The sequence below is a fragment of the Bombina bombina genome, chromosome 2 (assembly GCF_027579735.1).
Source record: "Bombina bombina isolate aBomBom1 chromosome 2, aBomBom1.pri, whole genome shotgun sequence".
NCBI lineage: Eukaryota > Metazoa > Chordata > Amphibia > Anura > Bombinatoridae > Bombina > Bombina bombina.
The window spans coordinates 177,058,796-177,082,153 of NC_069500.1; the positions used below are offsets into that span (position 1 = coordinate 177,058,796).

Here is a 23,358-nt window from a genome sequence, read left to right on the forward strand (position 1 = left end):
TCACTTAGTCAAACAGCTGCCAAGGTGCTAGTGTGGTAAAAATACAGCAAACAAGAAACTTGCACTTTCTGGTCTTTTTGAAACAATCTTTTACTGTGAAAAGTGACGTTTCGGGGTACAAAGTATCCCCTTCCTCAGACACAGTGTATACATATTGCAAACAATATATACTGTGAGCACATAAAGCCCCACCCCCAATTAGGACCAGAAAAATGCCAAATGGTAGTCATGGTAACCACCTAGTCACATAGTAAACATAGTGTGCATCAATAACATATAGAAAAAATTTGTCTGAGCATCGTTATATAAATACTAATATAGTGATCATATGTGTCATAATATTAAAAACCACCAACACAGGATATCACGCTTCTGTTCTTCCACTGATATCCTGTGTTGCTGGTGTTTAATAAACTTATTCTGAAATCCAAACATTTTCATTAATATTTAAAAAAAAAAAAAAAAAATTATTAAAAATAACTTTTTCCCCACCTGTAAGTCACAATCTTCTCTGCCTGTGTCTTTGGTTTGGTTTTTGTGTTCTAAAATGCAAACAATAGTGCAATACTGTAATAAGAACGCTAATAATAGTTGTTTTAAATAAATATAGACTATCTTTCTGAGGATACTATGTACAGTACACAAAAGTATTAAAAAGGATATAAAACTACCTTTAGGTTGCACGTATAAGCTGTATGGGGAAAGGTAAATGTTGCCTAAATGACGACTTAAGATATTGTTGTTTAAACTTGGTTCTATCCCCTCTCCAAACTGTCCCTTTTTACAAATGCAAATATTCCAAAATCCAAACTATTCCTGGAATCCAAACCTTTTCAGGTTCCAAACAGTTTGGATAAAGGGTTTTCTACCCATACTTACAGAGCAGTGGGAGGTTTTGTTCTTTTAGAAATCAGCAGGACTGCTTGCCGACTATCAGTGAATCATACTCCTACTGCTGCGGCTCTGAATATGAAAGAGCAATTAAAGGGATACTGAACCTAATTTTTTTTCATGACTCAGATAGAACATGCAATTTTAAGCAACTTTCTAATTTACTCCTATTATCAATTTTTCATCGTTCTCTTGCTATATCTATTTGAAAAAGAAAGTTGAGAACCTGGACAGCACTTGTTTATTGGTGGATACATTTATCCACCAATCAGCAAGAACAACCTAGGTTGTTCATAAAAAATGGGCCGCATCTAAACTTACATTCTTGCATTTCAATAAATATACCAAGAGAATGAAGACCATTTGATAATAGGAGTAAAATAGAAAGTTGCTTAAAATTGCATGCTCTATCTGAATCACGAAAAGTGTCCCTTTAACTTACATTTTTACCAAATTTGTTTTTCTGTTTTTCTTTTGTAGGTTCTGGCTTATCAAGTTCATCGTGCTAATAGCAATGTGCTCAGGAGCTTTCTTCATACCTGACCAGGATACTTTCTTATATGGTATTATCTTTGTGAATGCGAGTGAATATATATGTATATGATGTGTATGTTTATATATAGACACACACACTAGACATTTACACACAGTAAACTAAATTTACATAAATAACAAAATTGGAGGAAGCTGGTTAAATTACCCAAACATTCTTAAAAATAATAATTTATTATTTATACACTTAATAAATAGTTTCTGCATATACCATAGAATAGTACAGATTCAACTAATGCCATAAAAATATCTCTCAAAATCTTGTAAAGGTGTTTCAACCTTTTTGTATTTTTTTTTATATAGTGCTTAATAGGTACACACTGCAATAGAATTCCTATAAATAAGTCTATATAATTGTTTTTGCATTCTATTGTTTTGCATAATATCTTTGTTGCAAATGCATAGTAATTGAAAAAAATCCCAAACTGTTCAATATACATACTTAAAGGAATAGTCTAGTCAAAATTAAACTTTCATGATTCAGATAGAGCATGCAATTTTAAGCAACTTTCTAATTTACTCCTATTATCAATTTTTCTTTGTTCTCTTGGTATCTTTATTTGAAAAAGCAAGAATGTAAGCATAGTTGCCAGCCTATTTTTGGTTAGCACCTGAGTAGCACTTTCTGATTGGTGTCTAAATGTAGCCACCAATTAGCAAGCGCTACCCAGGTGCTGAACCAAAAATTGGCCGGCTTCTAAGCTTAGATTCAAATAAAGATACCAAGAGAACAAAGAAAATTGATAATAGGAGTAAATTAGAAAGTTGCTTAAAATTGCATGCTCTATCTGAATCTTGTAAGTTTAATTTTGACTAGACTATTCCTTTAAGCGACATTATACATAATCTCACACACTCTCATGCATGTAGACTCACACTTGCGTTATTTCATGCATTCGCTGCTGAGTATTCACAGATAATTCTGGTTAATAACACAATGTCTTTGCCTTTGCAGCGTGGCTCATTATAGGAGCCATTGGTGGGGGATTCTTTTTGGTCATCCAGCTTTTGCTTTTGGTAGAATTTGCCAACAAATGGAACAAAAACTGGTAGGTGTTTATTTTCTTTAGAATTTTTTCAACAGACTCCTTTTTTTTTTTTTTTTTTAATAATTCATAAATTCTAGCATCCGCAAAACAGGAAAGATTGCAGGAAATATAATGTTATGTGTCTTCAAAATATGAAATGCTAGCAGTAAACAGAAGCAGCAAGCCATGAAAGAGAGAGAGTAGGTGGGGATAATATTATATATATATATTACAGAGAATATGAATGATAACACAAAAACTTTTCTTTCACTCATGGTTAGTGTTTGGCTAAAGCCATTTATTATCAATCAACTGTGTTTACTCTTTTTAAATCATAATGACAACAGAAACTACCCAAATGACCCTGATCAAAAGTTTACATACCCTGGTGATTTTAGCCTGATAACATGCACACAAGTTGATACAAAGGGGTTTGAATGGCTATTAAAGGTAACCATCCTCACCTGTGATCTATTTTCTTGTAATTAGTGTGTGTGTATAAAAGGTCAATGAGTTTCTGGACTCCTGACAGACCCTTGCATCTTTCATCCAGTGCTGCACTGACGGTTCTGGATTCTGAGTCATGGGGAAAGCAAAAGAATTGTCAAAGGATCTGCAGGAAAAGGTAGTTGAACTGTATAAAACAGGAAACGGATATAAAGATATCCAAGGAATTGAGAATGCAAATCACCAGTGTTTAAACTCTAAAGAAGTGGACAATGAGGGGTTCTGTTGAAACCAAACCACGGTCAGGTAGAACAACTAAAATTTCAGCCACAACTGCCAGGAAAATTATTCTGGATGCAAAGACAAACCCACAAATAACTTCAGGTGAAATACAGGACATGTGGTGTGGCTGTTTCAAGATGCACAATAAGGAGGCACTTGAAGAAAGATGGTCTGCATGGTCGAGTCGCCAGAAGAAAGCCATTACTACGCAAATGCCACAAAGTATCCCGCTTACAATACGCCAAACAGCACAGAGACAAGCCTCAAACCTTCTGGCACAAAGTCATTTGGAGTGATGAGACCAAAATTGAGCTTTTTGGCCACAACCATAAACGCTACATTTGTAGAGGAGTCACCAAGGCCTATATGATGATAGGTGCACCATTCCTACTGTGAAACACGGGAGGTGGATCGCTGATGTTTTAGGGATGTGTGTGTTACAAAGGCACAGGAAATTTGGTCAGAATTGATGGCAAGATGAATGCAGTATGTTATCAAACAGAACGCCTCATTTTCCACTTCTTGATTAGAGTTTGAACACTGCTAATTTGCATTCTCAATTCCTTGGATATTTCTTTCATGTAATTAGCAAGAGTCCATGAGCTAGTGACGTATGGGATATACATTCCTACCAGGAGGGGCAAAGTTTCCCAAACCTCAAAATGCCTACAAATACACCCCTCACCACACCCACAAATCAGTTTTACAAACTTTGCCTCCCATGGAGGTGGTGAAGTAAGTTTGTGCTAGATTCTTCGTTGATATGCGCTTCGCAGCAGGCTGTAGCCCGGTTTTCCTCTCAGTGTGCAGTGAATGTCAGAGGGATGTGAAGAGAGTATTGCCTATTTGAATTCAATGATCTCCTTCTACGGGGTCTATTTCATAGGTTCTCTGTTATCGGTCGTAGAGATTCATCTCTTACCTCCCTTTTCAGATCGACGATATACTCTTATATATACCATTACCTCTACTGATTCTCGTTTCAGTACTGGTTTGGCTTTCTACTACATGTAGATGAGTGTCCTGGGGTAAGTAAGTCTTATTTTTGTGACACTCTAAGCTATGGTTGGGCACTTTTATATAAAGTTCTAAATATATGTGTTTAAACATTTATTTGCCTTGATTCAGGATGTTCAATATTCCTTATTTCAGACAGTCAGTTTCATTATTTGGGATAATGCATTTGAATAATCAATTTTTTTCTTACCTTAAAATTTGACTTTTTTCCTGTGGGCTGTTAGGCTCGCGGGGGCTGAAAATGCTTCATTTTATTGCGTCATTCTTGGCGCGGACTTTTTTGGCGCAAAAAATGTTCTTTGTTATTTCCTGCGTCATACTTGTCACCGGAAGTTGCGTCATTTTTTTGAAGTTTTTGCGCCAAAAGTGTCGGCGTTACAGGATGTGGCGTCATTTTTGGCGCTAAAAGCATTTAGGCGCCAAATAATGTGGGCGTCTTTTTTGGCGCTAAAAAATATGGGCGTCATTATTGTCTCCACATTATTTAAGTCTCATTGTTTATTTGCTTCTGGTTGCTAGAAGCTTGTTCACTGGCATTTTTTCCCATTCCTGAAACTGTCATTTAAGGAATTTGATCAATTTTGCTTTATATGTTGTTTTTTCTATTACATATTGCAAGATGTCTCAGATTGACCCTGAATCAGAAGATACTTCTGGAAAATCGCTGCCTGATGCTGGATCTACCAAAGTTAAGTGTATTTGCTGTAAACTTGTGGTATCTGTTCCTCCGGCTGTTGTTTGTAATGAATGTCATGACAAACTTGTTAATGCAGATATTTCCTTTAGTAATGTTCCATTACCTGTTGCTGTTCTATCAACATCTAATACTCAGGGTGTTCCTGTTAACATAAGAGATTTTGTTTCTAAATCTATTAAGAAGGCTATGTCTGTTATTCCTCCTTCTAGTAAACGTAAAAGGTCTTTTAAAACTTCTCATTTTTCAGATGAATTTTTAAATGAACATCATCATTCTGATTCTGATAATGATTCCTCTGGTTCAGAGGATTCTGTTTCAGAGGTTGATACTGATAAATCTTCATATTTATTCAAAATGGAATTTATTCGTTCTTTACTTAAAGAAGTCTTAATTGCATTAGAAATAGAGGAATCTGGTCCTATTGATACTAAATCTAAACGTTTAAATAAGGTTTTTAAATCTCCTGTAGTTATTCCAGAAGTTTTTCCTGTCCCTGATGCTATTTCTGAAGTAATTTCCAGGGAATGGAATAATTTGGGTAATTCATTTACTCCTTCTAAACGTTTTAAGCAATTATATCCTGTGCCATCTGACAGATTAGAGTTTTGGGACAAAATCCCTAAGGTTGATGGGGCTATCTCTACTCTTGCTAAACGTACTACTATTCCTACGGCAGATAGTACTTCCTTTAAGTATCCTTTAGATAGGAAAATTGAATCATTTCTAAGAAAAGCTTACTTATGTTCAGGTAATCTTCTTAGACCTGCTATATCTTTAGCGGATGTTGCTGCAGCTTCAACTTTCTGGTTGGAAGCTTTAGCGCAACAAGTAAACAGATCATAATTCCCATAGCATTGTTAATCTTCTTCAACATGCTAATAATTTTATTTGTGATGCCATCTTTGATATCATTAGGGTTGATGTCATGTATATGTCTTTAGCTATTTTAGCTAGAAGAGCTTTATGGCTTAAAACTTGGAATGCTGATATGTCTTCTAAGTCAACTTTGCTTTCCCTTTCTTTCCAGGGTAATAAATTATTTGGTTCACAGTTGGATTCTATTATTTCAACTGTTACTGGGGGGAAAGGAACTTTTTTACCACAAAATAAAAAATCTAAAGGTAAATTTAGGTCTACTAATCGTTTTCGTTCCTTTCGTCACAATAAGGAACAAAAGCCTGATCCTTCCCCTACAGGTGCGGTATCAGTTTGGAAACCATCTCCAGTCTGGAATAAATCCAAGCCTTTTAGAAAGCCAAAGCCAGCTCCCAAGTCAACATGAAGGTGCGGCCCTCATTCCAGCCCAGCTGGTAGGGGGCAGATTACGATTTTTCAAAGAAATTTGGATCAATTCGATTCACAATCTTTGGATTCAGAACATTGTTTCACAAGGGTACAGAATAGGCTTCAAGATAAGGCCTCCTGCAAGGAGATTTTTTCTTTCCTGTGTCCCAGTAAATCCAGTGAAGGCTCAAGCATTTATGAAATGTGTTTCAGATCTAGAGTTGGCTGTAGTAATTATGCCAGTTCCAGTTCTGGAACAGGGGCTGGGGTTTTACTCAAATCTCTTCATTGTACCAAAGAAGGAGAATTCCTTCAGACCAGTTCTGGATTTAAAAATATTGAATCGTTATGTAAGGATACCAACATTCAAAATGGTAACTATAAGGACTATTCTGCCTTTTGTTCAGCAAGGGCATTATATGTCCACAATAGATTTACAAGATGCATATCTGCATATTCCGATTCATCCAGATCACTATCAGTTTCTGAGATTCTCTTTCCTAGACAAGCATTACCAGTTTGTGGCTCTGCCGTTTGGCCTAGCAACAGCTCCAAGGATTTTTACAAAGGTTCTCGGTGCCCTTCTGTCTGTAATCAGAGAACAGGGTATTGTGGTATTTCCTTATTTGGACGATATCTTGGTACTTGCTCAGTCTTCACATTTAGCAGAATCTCATACGAATCGACTTGTATTGTTTCTTCGAGAACATGGTTGGAGGATCAATTTACCAAAGAGTTCGTTGATTCCTCAGACAAGGGTAACCTTTTTAGGTTTCCAGATAGATTCAGTGTCCATGACTCTGTCTCTGACGGACAAGAGACGTCTGAAATTGGTTTCAGCTTGTCGAAACCTTCAGTCTCAATCATTCCCTTCAGTAGCCTTATGCATGGAAATTCTAGGTCTTATGACTGCTGCATCGGACGCGATCCCCTTTGATCGTTTTCACATGCGACCTCTTCAGCTCTGTATGCTGAACCAGTGGTGCAGGGATTACACAAAGATATCTCAATTAATATCTTTAAAACCGATTGTACGACACTCTCTGACGTGGTGGACAGACCACCATCGTTTAGTTCAGGGGGCTTCTTTTGTTCTTCCGACCTGGACTGTGATTTCAACAGATGCAAGTCTGACAGGTTGGGGAGCTGTTTGGGGGTCTCTGACAGCACAAGGGGTTTGGGAATCTCAGGAGGCGAGATTACCAATCAACATTTTGGAACTCCGTGCAATTTTCAGAGCTCTTCAGTCATGGCCTCTTCTAAAGAGAGAGTCGTTCATTTGTTTTCAGACGGACAATGTCACAACCGTGGCATATGTCAATCGTCAAGGAGGGACTCACAGTCCTCTGGCTATGAAAGAAGTATCTCGAATACTGGTATGGGCGGAATCCAGCTCCTGTCTAATTTCTGCGGTTCATATCCCAGGTATAGACAATTGGGAAGCGGATTATCTCAGTCGCCAAACGTTACATCCGGGCGAATGGTCTCTTCACCCAGAGGTATTTCTTCAGATTGTTCAAATGTGGGGACTTCCAGAAATAGATCTGATGGCTTCTCATCTAAACAAGAAGCTTCCCAGGTATCTGTCCAGATCCAGGGATCCTCAGGCGGAAGCAGTGGATGCATTGTCACTTCCTTGGAATTATCATCCTGCCTATATCTTTCCGCCTCTAGTTCTTCTTCCAAGAGTGATTTCCAAGATTCTAAAGGAGCGTTCGTTTGTTCTGCTGGTGGCTCCAGCATGGCCTCACAGGTTTTGGTATGCGGATCTTGTCCGGATGGCTACTTGCCAACCGTGGACTCTTCCGTTAAGACCAGACCTTCTATCGCAAGGTCCTTTTTTCCATCAGGATCTCAAATCCTTAAATTTGAAGGTATGGAGATTGAACACTTGATTCTCAGTCATAGAGGTTTCTCTGACTCTGTGATTAATACTATGTTACAGGCTCGTAAATCTGTATTTAGGAAGATATATTATCCAGTCTGGAAGATTTACATTTCTTGGTGTTTTTCTCATCATTTTTCTTGGCATTCCTTTAGAATTCCTAGAATTTTACAGTTTCTTCAGGATGGTTTGGATAAAGGTTTGTCTGCAAGTTCCTTGAAAGGACAAATCTCTGCTCTTTCTGTTCTTTTTCACAGAAAGATTGCTAGTCTTCCTGATATTCATTGTTTTGTACAGGCTTTGGTTTGTATAAAACCTGTTAAGTCAATTTCTCCTCCTTGGAGTTTGAATTTGGTTCTGGGGGCTCTTCAAGCTCCTCCGTTTGAACCTATGCATTCGCTGGACATTAAATTACTTTCTTGGAAAGTTTTGTTTCTTTTGGCCATCTCTTCTGCTAGAAGAGTTTCTGAATTATCTGCTCTTTCTTGTGAGTCTCCTTTTCTGATTTTTCATCAGGATAAGGCGGTGTTGCGAACTTCTTTTAAATTTTTACCTAAGGTTGTGAATTCTAACAACATTAGTAGAGAAATTGTGGTTCCTTCATTGTGTCCTAATCCTAAGAATTCTAAGGAAAGATCGTTGCATTCTTTGGATGTAGTTAGAGCTTTGAAATATTATGTTGAAGCTACTAAAGATTTCCGAAAGACCTCTAGTCTATTTGTTATCTTTTCTGGTTCTCGGAAAGGTCAAAAGGCTTCTGCCATTTCCTTGGCATCTTGGTTAAAGTCTTTGATTCATCATGTTTATGTTGAGTCGGGTAGAACTCCGCCTCAAAGGATTACAGCTCATTCGACTAGGTCAGTCTCTACTTCCTGGGCATTTAAGAATGAAGCTTCGGTTGATCAGATTTGCAAAGCAGCAACTTGGTCTTCTTTGCATACTTTTACTAAATTCTACCATTTTGATGTGTTTTCTTCTTCTGAAGCAGTTTTTGGTAGAAAAGTACTTCAGGCAGCTGTTTCAGTTTGATTCTTCTGCTTATCATTTCAGTTTTTTTCATTATAAGATTTAAACTTTGTTTTGGGTGTGGATTATTTTCAGCGGAATTGGCTGTCTTTATTTTATCCCTCCCTCTCTAGTGACTCTTGCGTGGAAGATCCACATCTTGGGTATTCATTATCCCATACGTCACTAGCTCATGGACTCTTGCTAATTACATGAAAGAAAACATAATTTATGTAAGAACTTACCTGATAAATTCATTTCTTTCATATTAGCAAGAGTCCATGAGGCCCACCCTTTTTGTGGTGGTTATGATTTTTTTGTATAAAGCACAATTATTCCAATTCCTTATTTTTTATGCTTTCGCACTTTTTTCTTATCACCCCACTTCTTGGCTATTCGTTAAACTGATTTGTGGGTGTGGTGAGGGGTGTATTTGTAGGCATTTTGAGGTTTGGGAAACTTTTCCCCTCCTGGTAGGAATGTATATCCCATACGTCACTAGCTCATGGACTCTTGCTAATATGAAAGAAATGAATTTATCAGGTAAGTTCTTACATAAATTATGTTTTTTTTATATCCCTTTTCTGTTTTATACAGTTCAACAACCTTTTTCCCACAGATCCTTTGACAATTCTTTTTCTTTCCCCATGACTCAGAATCCTGAAATGTCAGTGCAGCACTGGATGAAAGATGCAAGGATCTGTCAGGAGTCCAGAAACTCATTGATCTATTATACACACAGTAATTACAAGCAAACAGATCACAGGTGAGGATGGTTACCTTTTAATAGCCATTCAAACCCCTTTGTGTCAACTTGTGTGCATGTTATTAGGCCAAAATCACCAGGGTATGTAAACTTTTGATCAGGGTCATTTGGGTAGTTTCTGTTGTCATTACGATTTAAAAAGAGTAAACACAGTTGATTGATAATAAATAGCTTCAGCCAAACACTAACCATGCGTGAAAGAAAAGTGTTATCATTCATATTCTCTGAAAAATGGCCAAGAAATCACTTTTTTTGTTTTTGTTTTAAAATTCTGCTTATTTCCTAAACCAACATTTTGCTTTTTGGCCTCTCCTACTGAGTGTGGGACAAGTATGTTATTTACGCAAAGAAATTGGTGTTTAAAAGGATAGAAAGGTCAAAATTGAAATGTGCGCAAGTTGCTTTTTAATTTGAAATAGTAGCATTTTTGCAAAATACTTCCATTAGCAAAAATGCTTCTAGTAAAAGTTATTACTGTTTTCTTCCTAATGGGAAAGAGTCCACAGCCGCATTCATTACTTATGGGAAATAAGAGGCAAAGACCCACCAGCCAAAGGCATAAATACTCCTTCACTATTCCCCCATCCCCCAGTCATTCTTTGCCTTTCGTCCCAGGAGGTTGGCAGAGATGTGTTAGAAGTTTTCTTTAAAGTTATTTTATTTTCATATGTCTCTTATAGAGGATGCTACCCTCCGACATGGGACGGGAGTTTTAAATAGTCCTGTCAGCCTCTTGTGGAGGGCCTGGACGAAAGTGAGAGTCCGGAGATGCAGTGGGAGCTTCCCCTGCGACACCATCCCGACTCGTATTTACAACTCCTTTTTCAGCATTTGGCATTGCCGAACTTCGCTTCGCTACATGCTGTCTTCTTTCAAGTCCAGGACGGAGGCGCTGCTACTATTTGTCACACTTGAAGGGCCTTGTTCCTGTTCCACGGCGTTGATTCCGGTAAGATCGTTTCATTTTATTCCGTTATCTGTAATGTGATTATGAGGCACCTTTTGCTCCGATCTGGGAATCATGGGATAATTCCTCCTTAGGGTGGATAGTGAACGGGTAAGGGGTTATTGTTTATCATGTTTCTTATGTGATTCAAACCTGCTTGTGTGTGTGCATAGGGTTCTGTGGCTGATACATATGTCTATGGGGCACTTATTGGCTGTTCTTCGGTTGTGGTTTACACGGCCTGGAATTATACCTTCGGGTTATGCCTATTTTATCAGACTTGCTTCAGTTTTTCTGTGTGCTTGATATCTGCCGCCCTTTAGGGGGGCGCTTTTTGGAATTTTGCGGGGCATCTGAGTGGCTGGACGCTTTTTCACGCTTGCATGGGGCTTCTTCCCCCTCCGCATTCCTGACTGTGTGACGACGGAGGAAAGAGTTTGCTCCGCTGAGGTCGGGTCTTAGGAGGTGGTGAATGCTCCCAACCATTGGTGTCAGGTGCCAGTCACTTTGTTTTCCAATATCTGTTTATTTGTACAGTCCTAAGCCATGGAGGATTCCAATGCCGGGGCTATTTTTATATCTGATTCTGAATCGTCCTCGGATGAGGATTGTAGTTCTGAGAGGCCCTCGGATGAGGACTGTAATTTGGCCCTGTTATCACAAGTCTGCCAATCTTGTTTCTCGTGCCTGGTTAGTTTGCCGGGTCCCTCGGGCTCGGGGGACCTTGGGCCTTCCAAGCCATCGGCCTCTGGGGACTCTGCTCCTCAGGAAGCGCCTTCCCAATCGCATACTCCTTTTACTTTTGAGGTTCCCGATGTTGATGTCCCCTCCACGCAGGGTGGATTGTTTCCCCCAGAGATGGCGGGACATCTTCAATTTAATATTTTAATGGCGCTGATTCGCTTGCAGGACCCTGAAGTTTCCTTGCAGTTATGTGCCTGCCTGCCTGCCTGAACCGGGGGTTCAGACCGTGAATGTCACTATAATATTCCCCCCGGGGTGGTTGTCCCCCCTTGTTCTTTTCGCTATAGGATTGTGCGGCTGTGCGTCCTATTACGACAAGTTTTTTTTTAATTATTGGGGGATTCTTTCCTTTATGGTTTGAGGACCTCTTAGTTCTTGCAAGGTTCTTTGAGATAGGCCAGTGGAGATGTGTCTCTCTCCGGTCGATCTACTGTGATCTTTCCCAGTCTCTTTTGTTCTGAAGGTTACGGTTTCTGCTTGGCAGGTCCTGCGGAGACATGGTTCCTTCTGGGTGGATGCCTGCGGGTGCCCTTGTTGTTTTCTCTTATTTTTCTTTGTTTTGTCTATGGGAATTCTGGGATTGCTGATTGAGTTATTCTATGGAAGTTGTTCCGGATTTCTTCCGGGGTTTTGTGTGTGACCTGTTACTTGTTAGTGAAGCATGTTGCGCCTGGCTGGTCCGGTGGGACCTACTGAACACGTGTTCAGTTGTTTGTTTTTTATGCACCAAATAAAAAAAAAAACAAAAAAAAAAAACACTCTTCTTCTGGACCTCCGGGTCTGGATGTCGGTAACGCTTGGGCTGGCCCGTGTCAGTCCACACCTGACTTCGGGACCAGTGGTATCCCACCTCGTCCTTTCGTATCCCTGATACGAGGGGTGTGGTCCTTACCGTGTGTGAGCGATTCTGCCTTTGGAGCTACTATTGATGGTTTTCCTAGAGGATGATTTCTCCAGGGTTGTCACTGGTGCCCTGGTCGCCTTTATCGCCCTTTGGGGGTTTGGGCCCGTGGTGGGCTCTGTTCTTGGAGTCCTGTGCCTCTGGGTTTCTGAGTTGAGATTTTTCCCTAATGGACTCATGCTAAGGGTATTTTTCACAGTGTCTCTTGTGTCGTCCTTGAATTTAATTTGTGGTTCTTTTTCCTCGTTGAGATAGCCTGCCAGCTGGTCCAGCCTTGGGCGCTGACTTTTTGTAGTCCGATTTCCTCCTTTATGATTCCGTTGTGGATCTCGGGGGTGAGTCTAGAGTTCTGGCGGTCTAGCTCTTTATCCTATCTGTATGTCCCTGTTATGCCCCTGGGATTTAGGGTTGGGTCAGGATGGGTCCTCTTGTCTCACTTTTAGGGAGTCTGGGGTATTTTCGGTTTCATACCTTTTGTGGAGGATGGGTTCTGGGCCTTTTTATTAAGGGGTTCCCTATTCCTATCCTCTTTTGTGTCTAGGACTAGCTATAGCTCGGTTTGACCTCTTTTTTTTTTCCCCCCTTGTATCTGCCTTCTGCAGACTTTGTCACGGTGCATGGGTTGGGCTTGTTGGTCGCCTTTCTGCTTGTGTTAAGGGTGCTCGGGCGGTTGCTCTCAGTCTTGGCCCTTTTGTCGGGTCCTGGGAGGTCTGTATTCCTTTCTGTCCTAGGATTTGCGCTGGTCACTCAACACTTGGGCGTTCTGTGCCTGCACAATCATTTGTAGATTGGTTGGGTGTCCTGGTGACAGGTGTTCCCTATCTCGCGTTTTTCTGAGTGACCCTGTCTCTCTTGGATTAGCTTCGCTACCTAGTAAGCGGAAGGTTTGCTGTTGGGAAACAGCTGCAGTTATTTTACATTGTCTGCTGGCTTGCTCTTGAGCCTAGGAGGCCTAGTGGTTGGCTTGTCTGTCTAGCAAGCTGCAGTTCTTGAGTTTGTACTCTGCTGCGATTTCTCGCTATTTTATATCTTATGCCTGTGGGCTTGCCCTTAGGGATTGTGTCCTTAGGTCTCTGGGGTTTTCCCGGGGTCTGTTTTGCTTCCTCAAGCGTGCCTGGTGGTCCTTCCCTTCCTGTTGTGTAAGGGTGGGATTCTCTTGGTCAGCTATTTTGCCCTATGGATAGCTTCGCTACTCAGCTTGCAGACAGTTGCTGTTGTCTCCAGGGCAACTGTTGCTCCTTGTCCGCTAGCATGCACTTAAGGGTACCCTTGTGAGGTGTTTTTCTGAAACCTCTGGGAGAGTTGGATCCTTGGGATCTCTTTGTTCAGGAAGGTTGATTCAGGAAGAATGTTCCGCTGCTCTGCGACATATAGTGGTTTAGTGTTGGTCTGCGCAGTTTCGGTTGCGCAGGAGCAGGTTGTTTTGTATCCGGTTTTTGGATGGGGGCTCTGCTTATTTTTGCGCCACTAGTTTTGTCATCTTTTCCTGTCTCTCTCCTGAGCTTTTCTCCTGCTACGGATATTTTTCCTTGCTTGTGAGGCGTCCTTGGTCTGTTTTCCCCTGCTCACTGGGGTGGGTTTTTTTTCCTTCACGTCCTCGTTTATATGGTGACGCGTGTCAATGCTGTCTCTCTGTTTTTGCGTTTGCTGGTCCTCGAGATTTGTTTGTTTCTCTTCTGGTCCTTTCCTGACTTTTCATTTAGTCTGTTCGCGTATTACCTACTGAGTGGCTCCGGGTTGTCTCCTTGTCACTCTGGATGTTGTTCTTTTTCTTCTGTCTTGTATCTTCCCTCTGGGAAGTTTTAGTCGGGTCCCTCGCTTGGTGAGTTGTTGCCCCTGACAGAAGCTGTCCTTGAGGTGGGTGATCTCGGTAGGGCCCCCTTGTGGTTCTTTCTACATTCGTTGCACTGTTGGTAGACTTGTATTTTTTTTTTCAAAATATTTGTTGATCCCTGTTTCGGACGCACTGGGACTTTGTTTTTCTTGGGAATCTGCTTTTAGTTTGGTGCCTTCATTGGTCCGCCTCTTACCCTCCCATTTTGGCATTCTGTGTCCTCTTTGGCTTGGTTATAAATTTCCCATAAGTAATGAATGCGGCTGTGGACTCTTTCCCATTAGGAAGAAAAACATAAATTATGCTTACCTGTTAATTCCCTTTTCTTCCGTGGGAAAGAGTCCACAGCCCCCCGCCCGTTTTTTTGATGCGTTGTTGTTTTTTATCTTCTGGCCCCCTTTTCACCTTGATGCTTCTTCCACTGTTCCTTGGTCCTCGTCTGAATGACTGGGGGATGGGGGAAGTGGGAGAAGTATTTATGCCTTTGGCTGGTGGTTCTTTGCCTCCTCCTGGTGGCCAGGTTCTTATTTCCCATAAGTAGTGAATGCGGCTGTGTACTCTTTCCCACTGAAGAAAAGGAAATTATCAGGTGAGCAAAATTAGTTTTTTCAGTGGCATACACACATATGCCTGTGAGGGCTGTGCACCAGTACTATGCATGCTCAGAGGTGGCTGTGGCATATATTGCTTCTGAAGATGTAATTTGTGTCATACAACCTACTGCTGACTATCTGAGAAGATTTGGTGTTTGAATACTGGTGCATGGGCCCTCACAGGATATGTGCATATGCCGCAAAAAACAAACAAACAGTAATAGCTTTTATTAGAAGTGTTTTTACTAATAGAAGTATATTGCAAAACTGTTTCTATTTCATATCCTGTGAGGGCCTGTGCACCAGTATTTAAGCACTACACCTCCTCAAAGATTCAGCAGTGACTTGTATGGCACAATTTAAGTTCTCACAGGCACAATACAACTTGAGTATTGGTGCATGTGTCCTCACAGCATATGTACGTATGCCGATGAAAAACAGTACAGTAATAACTATTACTAGATGCATTTTTGCTAATGGAAGAATCTTGCAAAAATGCTTCTATTTCACATTGAAATTCACCCATGCACATTACAGTTTTAATCTTTCTATCCCTTTAAAGGGACATTATACAATAATTTTTTCTTTGCATAAATGTTTTGTAGATGATCTATTTATATAGCCTATAAAGTTTTTGTTTTTAAAATGTATAGTTTTGCTTATTTTTAAAAATCAAAAACAGAGAGTTCTTGACGGAGGTGCGCCCACGGTGATGGAAGTGAAGATCAGTCCAAATAATCCAATGAAAGGCCGCTCTTCTGTAGCGTGTGTCGACGGTAAGATAATCTGTAGTGGGGAAACAGGAAGGCGCCAATATGGTGATAACGTAAAGGACCCTGACAAGTAGGTTAAAAGGAAAAGGGTACTCACAAGCAGGGCGGCACTTAGACGTGCCTAACAAAGCAGGCCGGGACCTCAGCGTAGCCCGGAAGACTCACAACAGCAGCAACCAATCCTCGAGCCGGACCAAGTTCCGTGTAGCCAATCAGGATCGCTGGATACTAACACACCCTCCTCTTCGTATGCCGAATCCGAACACTGGCAGAAGGGTAGGGGATAGTGATATACCGTGTGTGACACTCCCGAATGCCGAGAGTTGAATAACAAAGGCCAACAAGCTTGAAAGTTGTACACTGTAGTAAACAGGTAGTACTTGCACAATGATGCTTGCAGCATGCGAATGGTATCCGAAGCTTGAAATGAGTAGATACACAGGCAGAGATACACAGGAGATCTGTAGTCTGAGTAGAAAGTGAATCAATAATAATTATTGATTCACTTTCTACTCAGACTACAGATCTCCTGTGTATCTCTGCCTGTGTATCTACTCATCTCAAGCTTCGGATACCATTCGCATGCTGCAAGCATCATTGTGCAAGTACTACCTGTTTACTACAGTGTACAACTTTCAAGCTTGTTGGCCTTTGTTATTCAACTCTCGGCATTCGGGAGTGTCACACACGGTATATCACTATCCCCTACCCTTCTGCCAGTGTTCGGATTCGGCATACGAAGAGGAGGGTGTGTTAGTATCCAGCGATCCTGATTGGCCACACGGAACTTGGTCCGGCTCGAGGATTGGTTGCTGCCGTTGTGAGTCTTCCGGGCGACGCTGAGGTCCCGGCCTGCTTTGTTAGGCACGTCTAAGTGCCGCCCTGCTTGTGAGTACCCTTTTCCTTTTAACCTACTTGTCAGGGTCCTTTACGTTATCACCCTATTGGCGCCTTCCTGTTTCCCCACTACAGATTATTTTTAAAAAACATTGCTGTGATTTTCAGACTCCTAATCAAGCCCCAAAGTTTTATGTGAATACTGTCAGCTACCTTCTCCAGCTTGCTCCTGTTTGTGTAAAGGGTCTTTTCATATGCAAAAGAAGGGGGAGGGGGGGGAGTGTCTTATTTTCCACTTGAAGTGGACTTTCCAGCTACCTTTTCAACACTGAGCTAAACTGAGAGCTTCTAAGTAAGTTTTTAAACGGTTTTATACTGGATTGTTATATCAGTAGCTGTGCATCTTATTCTTTATAGTAGTGTCTATTACATGCAGTTATATGAAAATTGGTGTATACTGTCCCTTTAAGTATAGCAAACAGCTGTGTTTCTCAATTCCACCCTCAAGCGCCCATAACAGGCCTCACTGGTGGAAAGTACAAGGTAAAGTGTATGACTGCCAAAAACAGAAAGCTGTGTAAAGTAGCTATACCCAAGTGTGCCACAGGGGTGAGACAGATGAACGATGTATGAAATAATGTCACATGCTAAAAGGTGATATGAATGTTACTTTTCTCATTATATACTGAAGTGTTAGTTGTTTTTAATGTGCAGCACAGGATTAGCGAGGGAGGTTTTTTTATTTTAAATTTATGAACGAGAAATAGATACTAGGGGGAGTGATTAGGGAGGAGTTGTAGCTTCAGATACATTTATAATGATTTATTTTCCCTATTGTATAACACGTTTCTTTGTTTTATGTTTATTTTGTGGGTCCCTCTCCTAATCCATTTGTGTTTTAAACCTTTTTATTTCCCTTGTAATGTAACACACATCTATCTGGCAGTGCTTTTATTTTCTTCTTTATTTTACCCTTCTAAATAGGTTTTCTGGGACCAAGAAGAATAAACTGTGGTTTGCAGCACTGGCTCTGGTCACCCTTGTTCTTTACACGGTGGCTGTTGCTGCCCTGGGATTACTTGCTTATTTTTATACCCATCCAGATGGCTGTCTGCTTAACAAAATATTCCTTGGCGTTAATGGAGGGCTTTGCCTTTTTGTATCTTTGGTGTCCATTTCACATCCTGTACAATCACGTAAGTGACTCGATCCATTCATTGTAAGGTATCCAGTTAAAGTGAATGTCAATTTTTTTGTAATACATGTTGCCTACTTATTCAAAATCTACTATTTAGTTAAACTGCAATAATATTTTTTCAAATAAAATCATATTTTTAGTTATTTTATCTAATGCAACTTATCTTCGTTATAATGTTCAAATCCTCCCAACCGTGTTCTTCCTGTATTTCCCCTGCATCACTTAGCGCGTTCCTGCCTGCTCAATGACGTAGCTTTGAAGCACGTTCACGATCAGGAGTCAATTAGCGCATGCGTTTTAAAGGTTCATGACAATATGCGCATGCGTACCGAAGTCAATACGCTATCAACATCGGCACCTCGTTTTACATTGCACATGCGTTGAAAGCCCATAACTATTTTAGAAACAGAGTATTCAATGAATGTTTCCATTCACTGAATACTTTGCAAGCAAGGAGAAGCATTATTGAATTCAAGATCTAAGCATCGATCCGATATATACGCTATTTTGATATTTACATAATCTGATATTTGATCATATATCATGCGCGATTTGCATGCGCGATTCGTGGACGAGCATTGAGTATGCTACGTCATCGTGTAGTTCACGCATGCGTGTGACGTGTCAAACAAGTGGCCTGACGCCCCAGGGTTAAAACAAGATTTCAATAGAGAAGTGTCAATCAGAGAATAAATGTGGGACCAAAATGGCGGGCGGAGGAATCGCCAATAATAATAGAAGGAAAATAAGTATATATTTCTTTTTCAGCAGCAAATTTTAAATATTGATGAATTAAACTACTTTTTTTTAGCATTACACACTATGAGGATGAGCAAGTAGCTTGACTTTAAATGCACTTTAAGCAGCCAGGTTAATCAGACCTTTATATGCTGACTTGTTATAAAAATGCTAAATTATTTTTTCACCATAGTAGCTATTAGTGATAATCTTTCAGCATATAATAGTCTTATTAAAGATACTGATTCTGTGCTCTTATCTAAAAACATAACAGACAATCATTTTTGTTAAACAGGAAGCTGTGGTGATAATCGCACAAAAATATTAAAACTAAACTTATGGGTCATCAAATAATATAGGTGTGAAATCAACAAGCTATAAGAGAAGTCCTAAGACCAGGGAACAAACAATAGTGTTACCAACTTGTTACCATTGCTGGGTCAATCTCTTACTGCACAGAAATTTCCTTTCACTGAGAAAAACTTACTGAGTTTAAAGGGTTCAATACACTATGTATTTGTTAGTGTACTCCTTTTGTATATTATATACTCCTACTTGTGAGTTGGTGTACAACTATAGAATATGCGTGACCTGTATTGATCCATATTAAAGGAACAGGTCACCCATATGCTAAATTACTTAAAAGTGATGCAGCATAACTATAAAAAGCTGACAAGAAAAACTAAATTTATGCTTACCTAATAAATTATTTTCTTTCCTGGCATGGAGAGTCCACGAATCCATTCTAATTACTAGTGGGAATTCAACTCCTGGCCACCAGGAAGAGGCAAAGAACACCCAAGCAGAGCTGTTAAGTATCACTCCTACTTCCCATAAGCCCCCTGTCATTCAGCCAAAGGAATATGGAAAGAGAAGATGACACAAAGGTATAAAGGTGCCTGAGGTTTATAAAAAAAAAAAAGCCGTCTTAAATAAAATTAAAGGCGGGTCGTGGACGCTCCATGCCAGGAAAGAAAAGAATTTATCAGGTAAGCATAAATTTTGTGTTCTTTCAAATTGGCATGGAGAGTCCACGAATCCATTCTAATTACTAGTGGGAACTAAGACCCAAGCTAGAGGACACCGAATGGAAGGGCGGGAGAACAAGACAGGCGAACCTAAACAGAAGGCACCACCACTTGAAGAACTTTCCTCCCAAAAGAAGCCTCAGCCGAGGTAAAAGTATCGAATTTGTAGAATTTGGAAAAAGTATGCAACGAGGATCAAGTAGCCGCCTTGCAGATTTGTTCCACAGAAGCTTAATTTTTGAAGGCCCAGGAAGAAGAGACTGCCCTAGCGGAATGACCTGTAATTCTCTAAGGAGGCTGTTGTCCAGCTGTCTCATAAGCCAACCGGATAACACTTCTCAACCAGAGAGAGAGAGTAGAAGAAGTGGCCTCTGGCCCTTACGCTTATCAGAGAAAACAACAAACAGGGTAGTAGATTGCCGAAAATCTTTAGTTGCCTGTAAATAAAATTTTAGAGCACGTACAACATCCAGGTTATGCAACAGACGTTTCTTCTGAGAAGGATTAGGACAAAACAAAGGAACAACAATTTCCTGATTTGATGTTGCGATCCGACACTACCTTGGGAAGAAATTCCAACTTAGTACGAAGGACCACCTTATCCGCATGAAAAATAAGCTAAGGGGAATCACACTGCAGAGCCGAAAGCTCAGGAAACTCTGCGAGCAGAAGAAATAGTGAGGAGAAACAAAACCTTCCAAAATAACAACTTAATAACAACAGAGTGCATAGGCTCAAATGGAGCCTGCTGCAGAACTTTAAGAACAGGATTAAGGCTCCAAAGGAGGAGCAACAGGTTTAAACACAGGCCTGATTCTGACCAAGGCCTGAACAAAAGATTGAACATCTGGCTTGTATGCCAGGCGTTTATGCAAAAGAATAGACAGTGCTGAGATCTGACCCTTCAGAGTACTGACTGACAAGCCTTTCTCCAGGCCTTCCTGAAGAAAAAACAAAATGCGGGGAACGCTCACCCGACCCCAAGAGAAACCCCTCGATTCGCACCAATAAAGGTATTTATGCCACACCTTATGGTAAATTTTGCAAGTTACTGGCTTACGAGCCTGAAGCATGATATCAATGACCCTCTCAGAAAAACCGCGCCTAGACAACACTAGGCGTTAAATCTCCAAGCAGTCAGCTTCAGAGAATCTAAATTTAGGTGGAGGAAGGGACCCTGTAGTTGAAGGTCCTTTCTCAAAGGCAACCTACAAGGGGGAACAGACGACATCTTCACCAGATCTGCGAACCAGATCCTGCGAGGCCAGGCAGGGGCGATTAGAATCACCAATGCCCTCTCTATTTGATATGAGCTATCACTCGAGGAAGGAGGGAAAACGGAGGAAACAGGTACAAAAGACCGAAGTCCCAAGGAACCGCCAGAGCGTCGATCAGAGCTGCTTGCGGATCTCTTGATCTTGACCCGTACCTTGGGAGCTTGGTATTTAGACGAGATACATCCAAAAAGAAACACCATTACGGCTCAATCATCACCACTTTTTTATTCTTAAAAATATCCAACGTGGGCAAAACAAGGTAGTGCGACACACATGCCTGCAAAGACGAGATGCCATCAGATCCAACTCCCCACCTGAGGGTTATCATTGAGAATACTTCCGGATGAAGGGCCCACTCCCCTGGATGAAAAGTCTGCCTGCTCATATAATCCACTTCCCAGTTGTCCACCCCTGGAATGTGGTTGGCAGAAAATTGACAATTGTGAGACTCTGCCCACTGAAGAATGCGAGTCACCTCCTTCATAGCTAAGGAACTCTGAGTTTCTCCCTGGTGGTTGATATATGCCACCGAAGTGATGTTGTCTGATTGGAATCTGATAAACCGGACCAAACATAGTTGAGGCCAAGCTGTTAAAGCATTGAAGATTGCTCTCAACTCTAGGATATTTATTGGGAGAGAAGACTCTCCTTGATTCCAAAGACCCTAGACCTTTAAAGAACCCCAAACTGCTCCCCAGCCCGACAGGCTGGCATCCGTGATCACAATCTACCAAGATGGTCTCAGGAAGCATGTGCCCTGAGACAGATGGTCCTAGGAGATCCACCAGGATGGAGAGTCTCTTGTCAGGGTGTCTAGAACTATGGTCTATGGAACATATAGTTTCCATTTGGAAGGACGGAACCTTGAGAAATTTGTTGACACTTGAGGTCCAAGATGGGTCGAAAAGTTCCCTTTCTTTCATGTAATTGGCAAGAGTCCATGAGCTAGTGACGTATGGGATATACAATCCTACCAGGAGGTGCAAAGTTTCCCAAACCTCAAAATGCCTATAAATACACCCCTCACCACACCCACAATTCAGTTTTACAAACTTTGCCTCCTATGTAGGTGGTGAAGTAAGTTTGTGCTAAGATTTCTATGCTTCTCAGCATTTTTGAAGCCTGATTCCTCTGAGTACAGTGAATGTCAGAGGGATGTGAAGGGAGTATCACCTATTGAATGCAATGGTTTTCCTCACAGGGATCTATTTCATAGGTTCTCTGTTATCGGTCATATAGATTCATCTCCTACCTCCCTTTTCAGATCGACGATATACTCTCATAGTCCATTACCTCTACTGATAACCGTTTCAGTACTGGTTTGGCTATCTGCTATATGTGGATGGGTGTCTTTTGGTAAGTGTGTTTTCATTACTTAAAACACTCTCAGCTATGGTTTGGCACTTTATGTATTAATATAAAGTTTTAAATATATGTATTGTACTTATATTTGCCATGAGTCAGGTTTATGTATATTTCCTTTTGCAGACTATCAGTTTCATATTTGGGAAAAAACATATTTAGGAAAATATTTTTCTTAACTGGGGTATAGTCTTTTTTTCAAATTGACTGCTTTTTCATTACATTTTCGCGGGCAAAATTAGGCTTGCAAGGTCGCAAAATCCCGATGTTTATTGCGTAATTTTTTTCACGAGATTTTTTTTGGCGCGAAGATATGTCCGGTGACGCAAATTCTTCATTTCCGGCGACTTAGTTGACGTCGAGTTTACAAACTTTGCCTCCTATGTAGGTGGTGAAGTAAGTTTGTGCTAAGATTTCTACGTTGATATGCGCTTCTCAGCATTTTTGAACCCCGTTTCCTCTCAGAGTACAGTGAATGTCAGAGGGATGTGAAGGGAGTATTACCTATTGAATGCAATAGTTTTCCTCACCGGGATCTATTTCATAGGTTCTCTGTTATCGGTCGTAGAGATTCATCTCCTACCTCCCTTTTCAGATCGACGATATAGTCTTATATACCATTACCTCTGCTGATAACTGTTTTATTACTGGTTTGGCTATCTGCTATATGTGGATGGGTGTCTTTTGGTAAGTATGTTTTCATTACTTAAGACACTCTCAGATAGGGTTTGGCACTTTATGTATTTATATAAAGTTCTAAATATATGTATTGCACTTATATTTGCCATGATTCAGGTTTCAGTATATTTCTTTTTTCTGTCAGTTTCATATCTGGAAAATGCTTTTTTATTAAAATTTATTTCTTACCTGGGGTATAGACTTTTTCAAATTGACTGTCTTTTAAATTTGCGGGCAGAATTAGGCTTGCAAGGGCGCAAAATGCCAAAGTTTATTGCGTCATTCTTGGCGCGAGATTTTTTGGCGCAAAGTTACGTTTGTTGGCGCAAATTCGTCATTTCCGGCGTCATAGTTGACGCCGAGTCCTTCACAAGGTTGCGTCATCTATGGCGCGAGTGTGTTGTTTTTTTCGCCGAAAAATATTTTTCTGTTTGTTGTGCGTCATACTTGGCGCCAAATATTTTCATTATTTAAGAGCCCATTCCTATATGCGTCTTGCCTTTTTTCTCTATCAGAGGGCTAGGCTGTTTGCATTTTTTCCCATTCCTGAAACTGCCAAATAAGGAAATTGATCATTTTGCTTTATATGTTGTTT

At 40.6% G+C, this 23,358-nt stretch overlaps 1 protein-coding gene across 1 annotated transcript in view; it reads left to right on the top strand.

Annotated features, from left to right (window-relative positions):
- SERINC5 (serine incorporator 5) overlaps window positions 1-23,358 on the top strand; it is a 308,689-nt gene that overhangs the window by 178,113 nt on the left and 107,218 nt on the right. The window contains exons 4-6 of the mRNA XM_053701356.1: window positions 1,372-1,454; window positions 2,399-2,492; window positions 17,467-17,678. Of these exons, the coding sequence (XP_053557331.1) occupies window positions 1,372-1,454; window positions 2,399-2,492; window positions 17,467-17,678 (389 nt within the window). The remainder of the gene's footprint in view (window positions 1-1,371; window positions 1,455-2,398; window positions 2,493-17,466; window positions 17,679-23,358) is intronic.